Genomic DNA, 13231 nt, shown 5'->3' on the forward strand with positions numbered 1-13231 from the left:
TATAAAGGTCTTCTTAGCTTCGACTACATTGTGCATTTTTTATACTTGCAATGACACCATCTTGTTTTCTTATGCTTACAGACTCAGTGAGGTAAGTCATATGCTCAGGGGCTTGTTTAGAGTTTTGGGGGCCCTAAGCAAGCGGTTCTGGGGTTCGGGCCGGGTGGACCCTTATGTAGAAACTGTGTTCCGGGAGCGGGGGGTTGGGTCCCCCTCTGTAGAAATTGTGTATACTACACGAATTACAACAACAGGTATGCTTCTGATTATTTTGAGTCAGTCTTACTGAATTACTCAGATTAAAACTTACTCAAACATGCCCCTCATTTTTAAGAGTTGCTCCAAAATTTCTGTTAGAAGCAACTTTTAGCCTTAAAATCTTTAGTGAATGCTGAGAATATGGACCCTGATTATGGACTAATTAGCAAAATCCTGCCTAAAACCACATAGGTATTACAAATAAATGAACACACATTATTCAGATTCTTCTAATTTAATTCTATTTAATGATTTGTAAATTACACTTAATAGATTAACTCTCATAAAAATATTTATAAATTTATTCGTAAAAGGTGTCTTTATTAACGTTTGGCTGTGTTCATGTTGCAGTTACTGGGTTTGCTTTTGCCAGAGTGTGGACTTGCACTCAGAAACTTGGGAAGAAGAAAAATCACTACTCGCATCATTAAAAAAACACATTTTATAGAAAATTATTATGAGTACAGATTCTTAACATAAACACAATTTATTTTGTAATGTGTAAAACATTTGAAATTAGTACCAAACTGCTGAACGCACTTTTAAGTAGACTGTAAGAAAAAAAATGGCAAATCCTTCACTGTGTTTTTCTCTCCATAAATATGAAACACATGGCTCTTAAATCAGATTCAAGCCATCAGAAAGGCCATTAGGAGGATATGGACATTAGCCATGTGAAAATGCATCTGGGGCTTTTTCACAATGAAATGGATGACTGAATGTCCATTTTCAATCTATGAAAGTGCAATTTCAGCTGAGAGAGAAGAAGAACTTATCAAAATGTTAGTTGAGATGTATTTAGAGTTGTGGGAGGTGCTATAGAAAATTCAGGAAAGAGCTCTGAGGGATTAGGCCTAAACAAAGAGGAGGCAGATGATTGAGGGAAACTCATGATCATTCACTGGTTGTGAAGATGGGAAGAATTTTTTCTTGTTGCAGTTTTCTGGCAAGTCACAAACTGAGGAAAATGTGCGGGCTTCTGGATTCAAAGACCACCGGTTGTCAACACGTGTTTACTACTTGTAAAGCCATGATGTGTTTTAATCTCTTTTAATTTTCTGAAATGCCAAAAACACAGAGGTTAGATGCTTTGACTTCTTTCATTTTATGCGTGTGGGTGGGCACCCCTCAAGCATAAATATTGTGGGTTCATTCATTACTGCTGAAAGTGTGAAAGAACCTAAAGTTGAGGGTGTTCTTGAGAAGAGCCAAGGCGGGGACAAAAAAGAGAGAGAAAAAAAAACATTTCTGCATTGGGACTTGCCTGTCTGTGTTTGTTTCAGATAGATTGTCAGTCTATTATTTGTGGCGAGGATTTTTCATTGGCGTCAAGTCATCATCTTTATGAGTAAGTCATTTAAATCATTCATTCAACACTTTTTTTTTCAAAAACAAAACAAATGACTGTTTATACGAGTTGAGTCATTGAATTATTCAACCGATTTGTTCAAAAACACTAATTCAATCAGGAACAGGTTGATACTGCTTTGACTTTGTTTTGAACTCTTTACATTAAATAGACAAAGTATTCAGCAACACTGCATCTGAAATGTAAGATATTCGATATTGGCATTAATATTACAATTATGCTAGACCTTTAAAAAAAAAGTACCAGTTTTTTTGCAATTATACTCTAAAAAATGCTGGGTTAAAAAGGGACAAACCCAGCTATTGGGTTGTTGCTGGGTTATATTTAACCCAGCATTTTTTAGAGTGTACCTTTAACTGAACACTTCACACTTTTTGTTCCTTTGACGTTTGACCTGTTAAGTGAGCTTGTGGTATATTTCTTTAAGAATAAAATCTCGCTTGGTCATGCTATCATAATTTAGTGACATTATGGTATGGCTTAGGGGCGCAAAATGAATTATTTTGCATAGAAAACAAAAAGTTTAGCAAGATGCTTTAACATAAATTACTGAAAGCTGGAATGTGAATAAAAAGGTTTGTCTGGTTACAAAGGAATGGCAAGGGAATTGACCATGTTGGCAGGAGCTCTGGCCTGGGGAAAGAAGCTGTGCAGGTGTCGATTTGTCCTAGTTTTCAGGGCATAGCTGTTCTCTGTTGTGATGGGAGACAGTGAAAAAGAAAATGGCTATGGTAGGATGGGTTGACTATGATTTTCCCTACTTTAATTTTCGTCCTACTGTAGATGCTTATGTCTGTGAGTGAGGAGAGCTGGCAACCAATTATTTCCTCTTAGAGTGCGATGATGCAGAGCCGAACCAGACAAACATAGAGGTTAAGATGACGTATTTAATCACAGAACTGTACCAGCAGACCACATTTCCTTTGCTGTCTCAGAAAATAGCACATTTCCGATGTGTGCCTTTAAAAAGAAAGCTTTTAACTGGCAGCACTCTAAAAAGGGATATCTTTGTACTTTATTTGTCCCTCACTCTCAGAAAAAAGGTATAAAAGCTGTCACTGAGGCAGTATCTTTTCAGAGGATACTAATATATACCTTTTAGGTACTAATATGTACACAAATCCAAAACAATACAAACAAACAAACCCTAGGGCAAAAAGTGAGGGATTCACAGGACAAGCAAATTGTTTCCTCAGAACAAGCTGACTAACTACAAGATGATATAAATACAACACCAACATAAGGGGTTTGAAAGCTTTGTTTTTGTCATTCTGGCCATATTACGTGTGTGAAAGTGTCTAATAATACGAGTGTTACCAAGATAAAGTGAGTAGTATTGGACTGGTAATGTGATCTTGACATGGCGGTCCCCATGAGGCAACACCTCCATATAAAATAAAATGCCTTTTATTAACCTAATGATATGACTGCAGTCTCAGTTATATCATTAGTTGGAACAACTAGAGGGTGAGTAAGGATGACAGAATTTACATTTTTTTGGGTCAACTAACCCTTTAAGAGGACAAATGCCTCCCCCTAGTGTTCAAAAAGGAAGGTTCTGGATCCCACAAATTAAGTATTTGTCAATCTTTCCATCACTTCTAAAAATAAATAAACACAAAAAAATCTCATTTTTCTGCTTGACATCATAAAATTTCAGATCATGTGGAGAAACTGATAGATTTGACTTTGAGATCACAGAAGCTTCATGAGGGTAACAGAAGAGCATTGCTTTGAAGTACAGATCCACACTGACCTTCTCCCAGGCACAATTGTTGACTTACAGTATTCTGAAAGGGCTGAAACTAGATTGTCAAGCGTTAAGACATTCTTTGTCCTCTTATGGATAGTATGGGGATAGTAAAAGCACTGTTGTTCTTCTTTGACTCTAGGTCTTTATCTGGTTTTCTGTGGACATTGAACAAGCTGAAATATTTAGATTTATATATATATATATATATATATATATATAGTGATTTGTACTATTTTTCATTGTTTCTTGTTTGTTTTTTTCCGCATGTACATGTAAATAACACCATTTAACCCATGTCTTATGCTAAAAATGTATTAAAGTTATATTATGCAAATTCAAGCCAATATTAATGTCGACAGGCAAATAAAACCACAGAGCAAAGCAATTAATCAGTCCCTTTGGAGCAGCCTGGAGTCAAGGGCAAAGTGGTTCAGTTTATTCTTTGTAGTACTCATATTCATGGCCTTGAGCTTAATTAGCCAGTAGCATCAAAACAGACTACAAATCAGTCAGTCAAAAAATACTGAACAGCTGCGGCTTCTCAAGACACATGCATAACTACTTAATATAAAACTAAACAGAATGTGTAACCCAGGTGTGTGCAGTCAGTGAAAATCAGCCCTGACACTGGTGAGGAGGAACCTCATGAGGCAGGATGGAGGAACTGCAGGCTCAGAGCATACACACCTATTGTACTCTACACTTCTTTTAATGTAATTCACCTTTTCAGAAAAATCTTAAACATAAATATAACGTAGCTCATAACATTTTTTAATATGATCATGATATACATAATTGGTTCCACAACAATAAATCCCACAAACAATCACATTTGTCCAGCTATATTTTAACAAACGTATTTATTATTCACCTATATTACTAAAAAGAGACTGAACTGAATGATCCCAAGTAGTTGTGTTTCAGCAGATGCAAGTCATGCACAACAGTAATGTGCCCAATAAACTCACATTTCAAGCTATTAAATGAATCATATTCTTGTCAAGAGAGGGGGGAGTGAAACTTAAAGTTTACAAATAATTAATATTCATATTTATTGCTTTATAATCTAAGGGATTTTTTAAAATAGATTATTTTATTAACAGACTCAATTATAGAAAACACTTGCCTCACTAATTCCCAATTTATATAAACATATTTATTCAAGTTGTTGAAGAATAGTTCAAAATGATAACCTTACATGACAAGCTGAGCAACTGAGTGCTCAGTTTAATAGCATACTTTAATAGCATAAAAATGTAAACATTTCTACAAATCTTTTTTTAAAGAAGAAGAAGAATGTCATACTATTTGTATATTCAGCCCTTTCAGTTTTTTTACTATGTGAGCTGCTCATACATTGTGCAAAAAAATAAAAAAAATAAAATGCCATAGCCATGAATTACTTTTTGGATAGAAAATGTATTTTTGTAAGTTGTAAAGCTTTTAGTAAAAAAAATAAATAATAATAATTCACTTTTTCTTTTTTCTTGGTGTGCATTGGATCTAAAATTCCTATTGTAACAACACACGGCTGCATCTATTTGATCAAAAATACAGTTATATTGTGAAATCTTATAAGAATTTAAAATAACTGGTTTCTATTTGAATATGTTTTCAAATGTTTTTTTTTTGTTTGTTTTTTTGTGATGTTAAAGCTGAATTTTCAGTATCATTATTCCAGCCTTTAGTGTCACATGATCCTTCAGAAATCATTCTTATATGCTAATTTGATGCTTGAGAAACATTTCTTAGTATCATCAATGTTGAAAACTCCAAATAAAATACTGAGGTGCTAAGGAGGTTAGTGTGTGAAGATATACAACTGTTCATAAATTTGTGGTCTGCAATATTTTTTTTTCTTTTGAAAAATAATATTTTAATTAAGTATGAATTCATTAAATAAATCAAAAGAGAAAAAAAAGATTTATAATGTTTAAAAAAGATTTGTAAATTTATGGTGCTTTATATTTTTGTGGAAACCGTGCTACATTTTTAAAAGTATTCTTTGATGGAAGTTCAAAACCTCAGCACTTATTTAAAATAGAAATCTTTTGCAACATTATAAATCTTTTTTTCTCTCTTTTGATTTATTTAATGAATTCATACTTAATTAAAATATTATTTTTCAAAAGAAAAAAAAATCTTGCAGACCACAAATTTTTGAACAGTTTTATATCTTCACACACTAACCTCCTTAGCACCTCAGTATTTTATTTGGAGTTCTATTGAACCACTCACTATTTATATAGCATTTGTGCAATACTGAATGCAATATTGTAAAAGTTTGCTTATATCTATCTCAGTATTAAACAGAAAATAAAACCAGAATTAATAAGATTGCATTAGAATGTGAAAAAAAGTGGTACACTATTCCTTTGGCAAGATGCAGGTACTGTAGCAGGCATAAAGTTTACATTGCCTATGGCAGCTCTGTAAAATGTAGGGTCGGGTCTGATATTTTGTGCCACATCTTCTCAGCGTTCCCTAACTGCTGATACTGAACATGTCGAGCATCACTCCGAGTCATGTTCGTGTGTGGATTTTGAACGTTCCTCAGTGAATGCTCACTGACATGCTTGGCTTTCTCCACAGCTTTTTCCAGTAGTTTGTCCTCCAGAATGGCTGAAGTCTCCTGCTCCACATAAACCTCATAGAGTGATTTATAATATGGCTTCCATCAGGTCATGAGAGATGAGCTTATTGTCAACAAAAATGAAAGGCCAAGAATAAGAATTAGGCCAATTACCTAAAGAAAAAACAGATAAATAAAAATGAAAAAAAAGCACAGGTCAATGCATAACACGTATAGTATAAAATGAAGAAAAAAGAAATATATCCTTTAAAAAATAATTTTACAACAATACACCATTCCACCAGCATCATTTCAGAAAGTAATCAGCAGAGAAATAACTCATAACGTGATCCTTTTCATTCATTTTACAATTTCATTTTATATATAATTTCAGAGGGCATGACGAACAGATCCAATCAAATTTATACATGTTAAAAAAAAATTTGAAAAAATGCTCACCAAAATGGTAAAGATGTCCATTGATGGTAATTTCAGTCTAAATATTAATGGTAATGGCAATTCTGCATCAGTTTCAGTACAGTGTTGTTATAACTAAAACTAAAATTATTACAAATCTTTTTGGTAACTGAAATACAATAAAATATAAATATTCAAAAATTAAAATGTTAAAAAAATGTAATATTAGAAATGTTGATTGGCAACTAACTGAAATAAGTTTAAAACGTTAAAAAGTTAGTAAAAAGTTACTAAAAGAAGGCTAGATAAAAAATATTAAACAAACAATAAAAATGGCAAAAGCACATGACAAAATTACTTGAAGTTAAATTGAAATGAAATCTGAAAATATAAAATAAAAGCTAATTCAAAATATTTCTAAGTGCTACACTATAATAAATACTATAATATTATAAATAACACTATACAAATACTTTCAATCTTGAATTGTATTAACATTTTAAATATCTTACAAACATTTATGGTTATGGTAAAGAAAATTGCGCATAAACAAGTGCAGTTGTGTTCTAACCGACAAGGGATGTTTATTCATTAATTCATTATAATTTGTTTGCGTTATTTTTTCTCTCTTGCAACTTTATAAAATTGGGCACATCTGATTTCTCTCGGAGGGACAGCATTTTATTTATAGCATTTTATTTTTGACAGATACTAACGCAGAACGCATAAAAGAGGTGAAAGATGTAGGAATAGCAATAGAATGAACAAAACAGACTGATTTAAAAAAAAAACAGTATATAAAATGAACCCGTGATTCACTATCATATTTTCTTAGAGTCTCTGCTTCACGTGGAGTTGGTAGATCCTTGCACGCAATTTGCTCCCCGGTACCGTTCACATTCACGGTCCGCACGCAAACGTACCAATCCCCGTCAATAAATGCAACGACGATCCATAGCGATGCTGCATAAAAGACATTGAGTAGGTGTTTCCATATGATGCCACAGTAATACCATCCTTCCTGTCCACAACGCTCCGGGTGATAACAGTAACCACCAGCACAACAGCAGCATTCAAAAGTATCGCAGCACTCCCTCTTACAGCATCTGCTCTGGCCGCTCACGCAACATCTGCATATCTTCAGGAGCCGAGCGTCCATGAGGATCATTATGAAGAACAGGATGCCTATTGGCAGGCACAGGTAGAGCCAGCAGTGCAGGAGAGTTTCCTCGGGAGTTGTGCAAGGGCATGTGAACACATATTTGAAGAAGATAAGCATGGCTATGACTGACAGCTGTCCTGATGGGCACATTTCTGAGTACATAAGTCGAAAAGACCGTGTTCCGAGCAGTGTTGGGGGTAATATATTACAAGTAACGCAAGTTACGTAATCAGATTACTTTTTTTCAAGTAACTAGTAAAGTAATGCATTACTTTTTAATTTACAAGAGAATATCTGAGTTACTTTTTGAAATAAGTAACACAAGTTACTTTTTTTTTTCAATTTATTGATTGTCAGCTCTCCTGTCCCCATGTTGAGAGAAATCAGAATGTAATGCATTACTTTTAAAAGTAACTTTCCCCAACACTGGTGCCGAGCATATCTGCATGTACACTTAACGGAACACATGCAAATGGAGTGATGCTGCTATAAAGCACCGCCGATTGAGAAAAATCTCCGCTGTTCAGTGAACACGACACGATGTTCCTGATATCCGCTGCTTCGTGTCAGTGTTGCCAACTAATTTTCAGGTAAAGTTGCTAAAGGCAGGTCGATTTGTTGCTAAAAGTTGCTAAATGACATTGTGACATCACTGGATGATGATGTCATTATGTAACCATGACACAAAACTGTATCATTGCGTAGAATACACACTGAAATTACTCAAAACTCAGCAAAGAATATAATTTGTAATATGTTCATTTAGATTTGTTTGTAAAAATAAAACATTATTATTTGTAAAAGTAATAAAAACACATTTTTATTACATTGAATTATTTAAAAGTTACACATTTTTGAAAAATTACATTTTATGTATTTTCTAAATAACTAGTAACACTACACTTTATTAACAATTACAGTTTTAAGCAGTGTATTGGTAGTAAGTTAAATGCTACACTCTTAAGGAAAGTCCATAAAAATAGGGCACAGTGTATGTGTTAACATATGAAGGAATTTTCTGTATTAATTTTTCACTAGCATTTTACCTGTATTTTAAATTACACATTCCATTTAGATGAGATAGATTGATTTTTGAGATAAGATCAACAGTGTACCTAACTGATTAACCATTATAGGCACAAAATAACAACTACGGTGTATCATAAATGAGCAATTATTATTGAACAAGTGCAACTAGCAACTTGATTCACATGATGTGATGTGTGTACTGCTGGGCAGCTCTCTCCACAGCTGATGTGCTGCTTGGCTGGCTAGGCTAGCTGTTTAATCATTTCTTTTTTTGTGTGTGGTTAAGAGGAAAAATGCATGCCTTTTTAATCATTTGAGTCACTTTTCTAAAGTTGCTAAAATTTGCCAGATACATTTTAAAAATAGCAAAATTTGGTGCTAGGTGCTTTTTGGAAAGCAAGTTGCTAGGGTAGTCTGAAAAGTTGCTAAATCTAGCAACAAAATTGCTAAATTGGCAACACTGCTTCGTGTTCTCAGTGGATGGGGCAGAGGAAAGGGAGGAACCATTGGAATTCTCCCACAACAGAAGCCTCTGTTTGGAGAGATGCAGCGCCCCTCTATGTTTGCATGCATATACTGACATGCGTTGGTCACATATTATGTGCCGTATTTAACTTATTTAAGCCTTAAACAGAAAGAATCTGGTGTAGAACTGAGATTATTAAATATGACAACTAAACTGTGGTTTTAAGGTGTTTTAAGGAGATCGAACGTTCATTTTAAACAGTTTAAAGGTGTGCGGTTTCTTCATAGGAAACTGTGTTTCGACCACTGGATGACCCCGAATTGGGGGCGTGTCTTTACTGTAAGTAGGCTATGTATGAGTCAGGAACAGTCTATGGTCAGGAAGCACTTACTGAATGTTACACTGCACGCTATTTACGCATTCTTTAATAGTACTTTCTTCAAATCTAAACTTGTCACTCGACTCTGACTTTGTCCTCGGTAAGATGCTCTTCTGTCTGATAATGACATGACAACACTAGCGATAGAAATACTGCGGCTGGAATTATTTTATATTTTATATCAAAAGAAAGATCGTTTAATTTGTTTCATTTATATATCAATATGTGTATTATGCATAAAGTCTGATTTACTGTATTTAGTGAATAGTCGAGGTGTTTACCTGCATGTTTTTGTGTTGATGCGGAAATGGAAAGACACCCTATTTTTACACCGTTTATCATATTATCATATTTATCATATTGCTATGTACTGTAGGCTTCATTGCAGTTTTTCTTTGCCTTTCTGTCGCTTTTCTCTGCATGTTTAGACACTGCTGGCATCATGACAGTGTTTGAAAACTGTACTGTGGTGTTAGATGTGAAAAATCTGCCTTTTAAAGAGAAGAATAAACTGCGACTAGCTCTGCTGGAGAATGGAGGAAACATCTCATATGGCATCAACAAAGAGGTTCGTATTGTGATAATTTTTTATAATCTAATAACTTACTTTTCTGTCTTTTTTCTGTTATAAAAACTAAGAGCAGTTATGCATATAAAGTAACTTATTTATAAATAAGAAGTTGGGTTTCAAAGTTGCATAAAATTTGGACTTCTTGGACAAAACCAAGTTCCTACAAAAGGAACAAAGGAATTACCACTAATGATTTAAATAAAAAAGAAAAAGAAAAAAGCAATAAAAGTGACACAAAAATATATTATATCAGTGGAATGATTGTACTGAGTCATTAAAGAGCTGCAGTGTATCTTCTGACCTCCGTTTATCTTCTCCAGTGCTCTTTTGTAGTCACTAGCAGTGTGAATGACCTGAGCAGTAACCGGCAGCGCAGCATCCAGAAGCTCCAGATCCCAGTGGTCGGGACGCAGTATGTGTGGAGCTGTCTGGACCAAGGGCATCTCCTGCCTTTGACGGAGAATAATTTGGCCCCACAGCTGCCGTATCCCGGCTCTGAATTCCTTCCCCGTTCAGGTAGTAGTTTCTTGTACCTCATTTAAGGAATTCTTTTCTTTCTTTGTTAGAACAGATGTTTGTCTCGAGTGATACTGTAAGGTTTACTTACATCAGATGTGAAAGGAGGTGGATTGACAGAACAGATGGGAGTGTCACAGCCAGATTAGTTTTATTTGCTAACAGTGGGTGTGTTTTTTTCAACACTGCTTGTGTTGCAGTGCATTTTTGTTGAGAAATGTATTTGACGTTATATTTGGGTTATAAAAATGAGATTAAACAATCTATTTCTATGGCATAGTTTACAATAATGTTGTTTTTCACCATAAAGAGGTAAAAGTGTCGACACACAAACTAGAAAAAGAGAAGTTCAAAGGTCACACTCAGCTCCCAAAGACTGAGGTTGAGATTCTTGAGAAGGGTGGACCCCGTCCCGGCAGGTTCAGGTGCGCTCTTGTTTTTTGTCACTGTCAGTGTCAGAGTTTATTCAACAGTTTTTTGTTTTTAATCAGCTTCTACAGCACTAGTGCTGTTTAGATGTGCTTGTTTACCTGACTGCATCTTTTCATTTACTCAATGCAGAGTTTATAAAGAAGGTGATCATGGCCTGCCTGAATTTCCTTCTTATTTTCAAGTAGCCAAGTATTCGGTTTTTGAGAGGGTGAGTGAGTTCACGCATCAATCACATTAACATTATTAGTGGACATCAGGGGAGAAAATAAAATAAATAAATAAAAGATATGATAACACTTCACCACTGCACCACTGTTTGAAAGTGTTTTCATGTCTGCAAGTGTTTGATTGTGTGTTGCAGGTCAAACCCAAGGCTTTGTCTGTTTTGGAGCTGCAGAGTGCCAAAGGCCGAGCAGGCCAGCAGTATCGTGTGTTGTGTTCAGTCTTGCATGAAGCTGAGGTTTGGTGATCCTGAATGTTGTTTAAAAATTCACCTTGTTATCATTGGAATCATAAATGGTGCTGAATTTGTCTTGTGGTGACGGTGATGGGCTCTCTTTCACTATAGACCGCTGTGGTTCAAAACAAACTTGTGTTCTGTGTGACGTCTGAAGATACTGTGGAAGCATATCTGCAGCTGATGAAGGAGATGGAGACAGAGAGATTCACCAAGACACACACACTTCCCCCTGAGGTTGAGCACTTGGCATCCTACAGCCTGCAGCAGGTTAAATAAACAACGCAGATCTGATTTTATTCATTTGATATATGTATAACATGTCTAATGTGAAATAATTGCTCACTCTTTTGATTGGCAGCTGCTGTTGGAGGAGAAGCTGAACTGAAGCACATTATTTCAGAACACATCTTTAATTGATGGTGTTAATCTTGTATCCACTACAGGCCTGTTCAGATTCAGCAGATACTGCGTGTCAGCAGAGGGGTGGAGCTTCAGTTGTTCAGGGAGGATTTAGGCAACATTAAACCCCTCCTCCACTCCACTAGTTCCAGCAGTTTTGTTGGAATACTGTCTCGGTAAGAGTTATTAATAAATCATTTTTAAATTATTAACTTAAAGTGAGTGCTGAATTATAGCAAAGGCAATCTTAATGTAACAATCAAGGAAATGAGGAATACAAAAACCAATAAAGACCAATCCTGAAAAATAAAACAAAACTAATAACAAATCTAATATCTGATTATACATTGATTGAAGTTACTTTTTGTAATGTCTATTCAGTAATTTTCTCTTCTGCAGTAGTCATGGCTTTTCTTTATTTTTGACCTTTTCTCAGAAAATGTTGATATATATATGATTAATTGTCATTAATTTGATTGATCAGCTTATCGTGTAATTTATTGAATATACTATAGAATTCACAGGGAAATTCACTAAAGATTCACTAAAAATGCACCTGCTGATGAGTAACAATATAAAAGCCAGTTATTTAATGTAGCAAACCACGTTTTAGCATAATTTAACACTTAACCTTTAACCTTTATAACATCATGCTTTATATACAGTAGCACCTGGTCTACTTTGGACAATGGGTGGTTACAGGGTTGTTGCGTTGTTTGGTTTAGTGTATGGTTTTTATGGTTTTTCATTCTTCAGGGAGTTTTCTCTGTCCATGTCCATTGAAATGCCTTATGAGATCATCAACTTGAGCTCTTCACACCGCATCAAAACCAAGGTTATTAATTCACTTTTGTGCATTATCTTACTAAATACTGTCTTTTCTGAAGAAAAAGAAACATTCAGTTATGAGCCATATTAACAGTATTAGTGTTTTCCCCATTCAGAGGACAGACTGTAAGGCAGTGATCAGCACGTTACCGGGACAGACTCTGGGATCTGAAGGGTTACATGTGTCCTTCAGTCTTTCTAATATCCACATGCCCAGGATGTGGGTCGAGAACCATCCGGATAAAGATAGTCAGGTAAAGAAATGATCACTCTAATGTGTTTTCCTATATTGCGAGCATATTGCACACAAAAATTGCCACTCTCCATCTTATGCACCCTGAAAATAATGATCTGATCCGGATCTGATCCCTGCAGGCCTGCATGCTGGTGTTCAGACTTTACTTTACTAAACTGCATTGTTACTTATTGTAGTTGTTATTAGGAGTGGGTCATATATTGAATATTCACAATAAAATTAGGCAACATCATGAATGTAGTGGTAATTTTAGTGTTTCTTCAGTGTTACAGTTAGAGTTGGTATGTTTTTATTCATTTTATGAATCAGTTCAAACTGTTTCAATGAATTGATTTAAAACTAAATCAACAATTCATTTGCATAA

At 34.9% G+C, this 13231-nt stretch overlaps 1 protein-coding gene and 1 long non-coding RNA gene across 2 annotated transcripts; both read left to right on the top strand.

The window, feature by feature from the left end:
- Positions 1-9416: 9416 nt before the first annotated feature.
- LOC107658192 (poly [ADP-ribose] polymerase 4-like) lies at positions 9417-11769 on the top strand. The gene is made up of 8 exons (XM_016446653.1): positions 9417-9505; positions 9834-9973; positions 10297-10492; positions 10803-10917; positions 11054-11132; positions 11286-11384; positions 11493-11651; positions 11743-11769. The coding sequence occupies exons 1-8, from the start codon at positions 9421-9423 to the stop codon at positions 11767-11769; spliced, it is 900 nt and encodes a 299-aa protein (XP_016302139.1). The 5' UTR covers positions 9417-9420.
- A 769-nt stretch (positions 11770-12538) lies between these two features.
- On the top strand, positions 12539-13003 carry LOC107658233 (uncharacterized). The gene is made up of 3 exons (XR_001630770.1): positions 12539-12618; positions 12728-12865; positions 12987-13003. It is a non-coding gene; the product is annotated as an uncharacterized LOC107658233 (long non-coding RNA).
- Positions 13004-13231: the final 228 nt, after the last annotated feature.

Source organism: Sinocyclocheilus anshuiensis, unplaced genomic scaffold (genome assembly GCF_001515605.1).
Source record: "Sinocyclocheilus anshuiensis isolate Anshui unplaced genomic scaffold, SAMN03320099.WGS_v1.1 scaffold263, whole genome shotgun sequence".
Lineage (NCBI taxonomy): Eukaryota > Metazoa > Chordata > Actinopteri > Cypriniformes > Cyprinidae > Sinocyclocheilus > Sinocyclocheilus anshuiensis.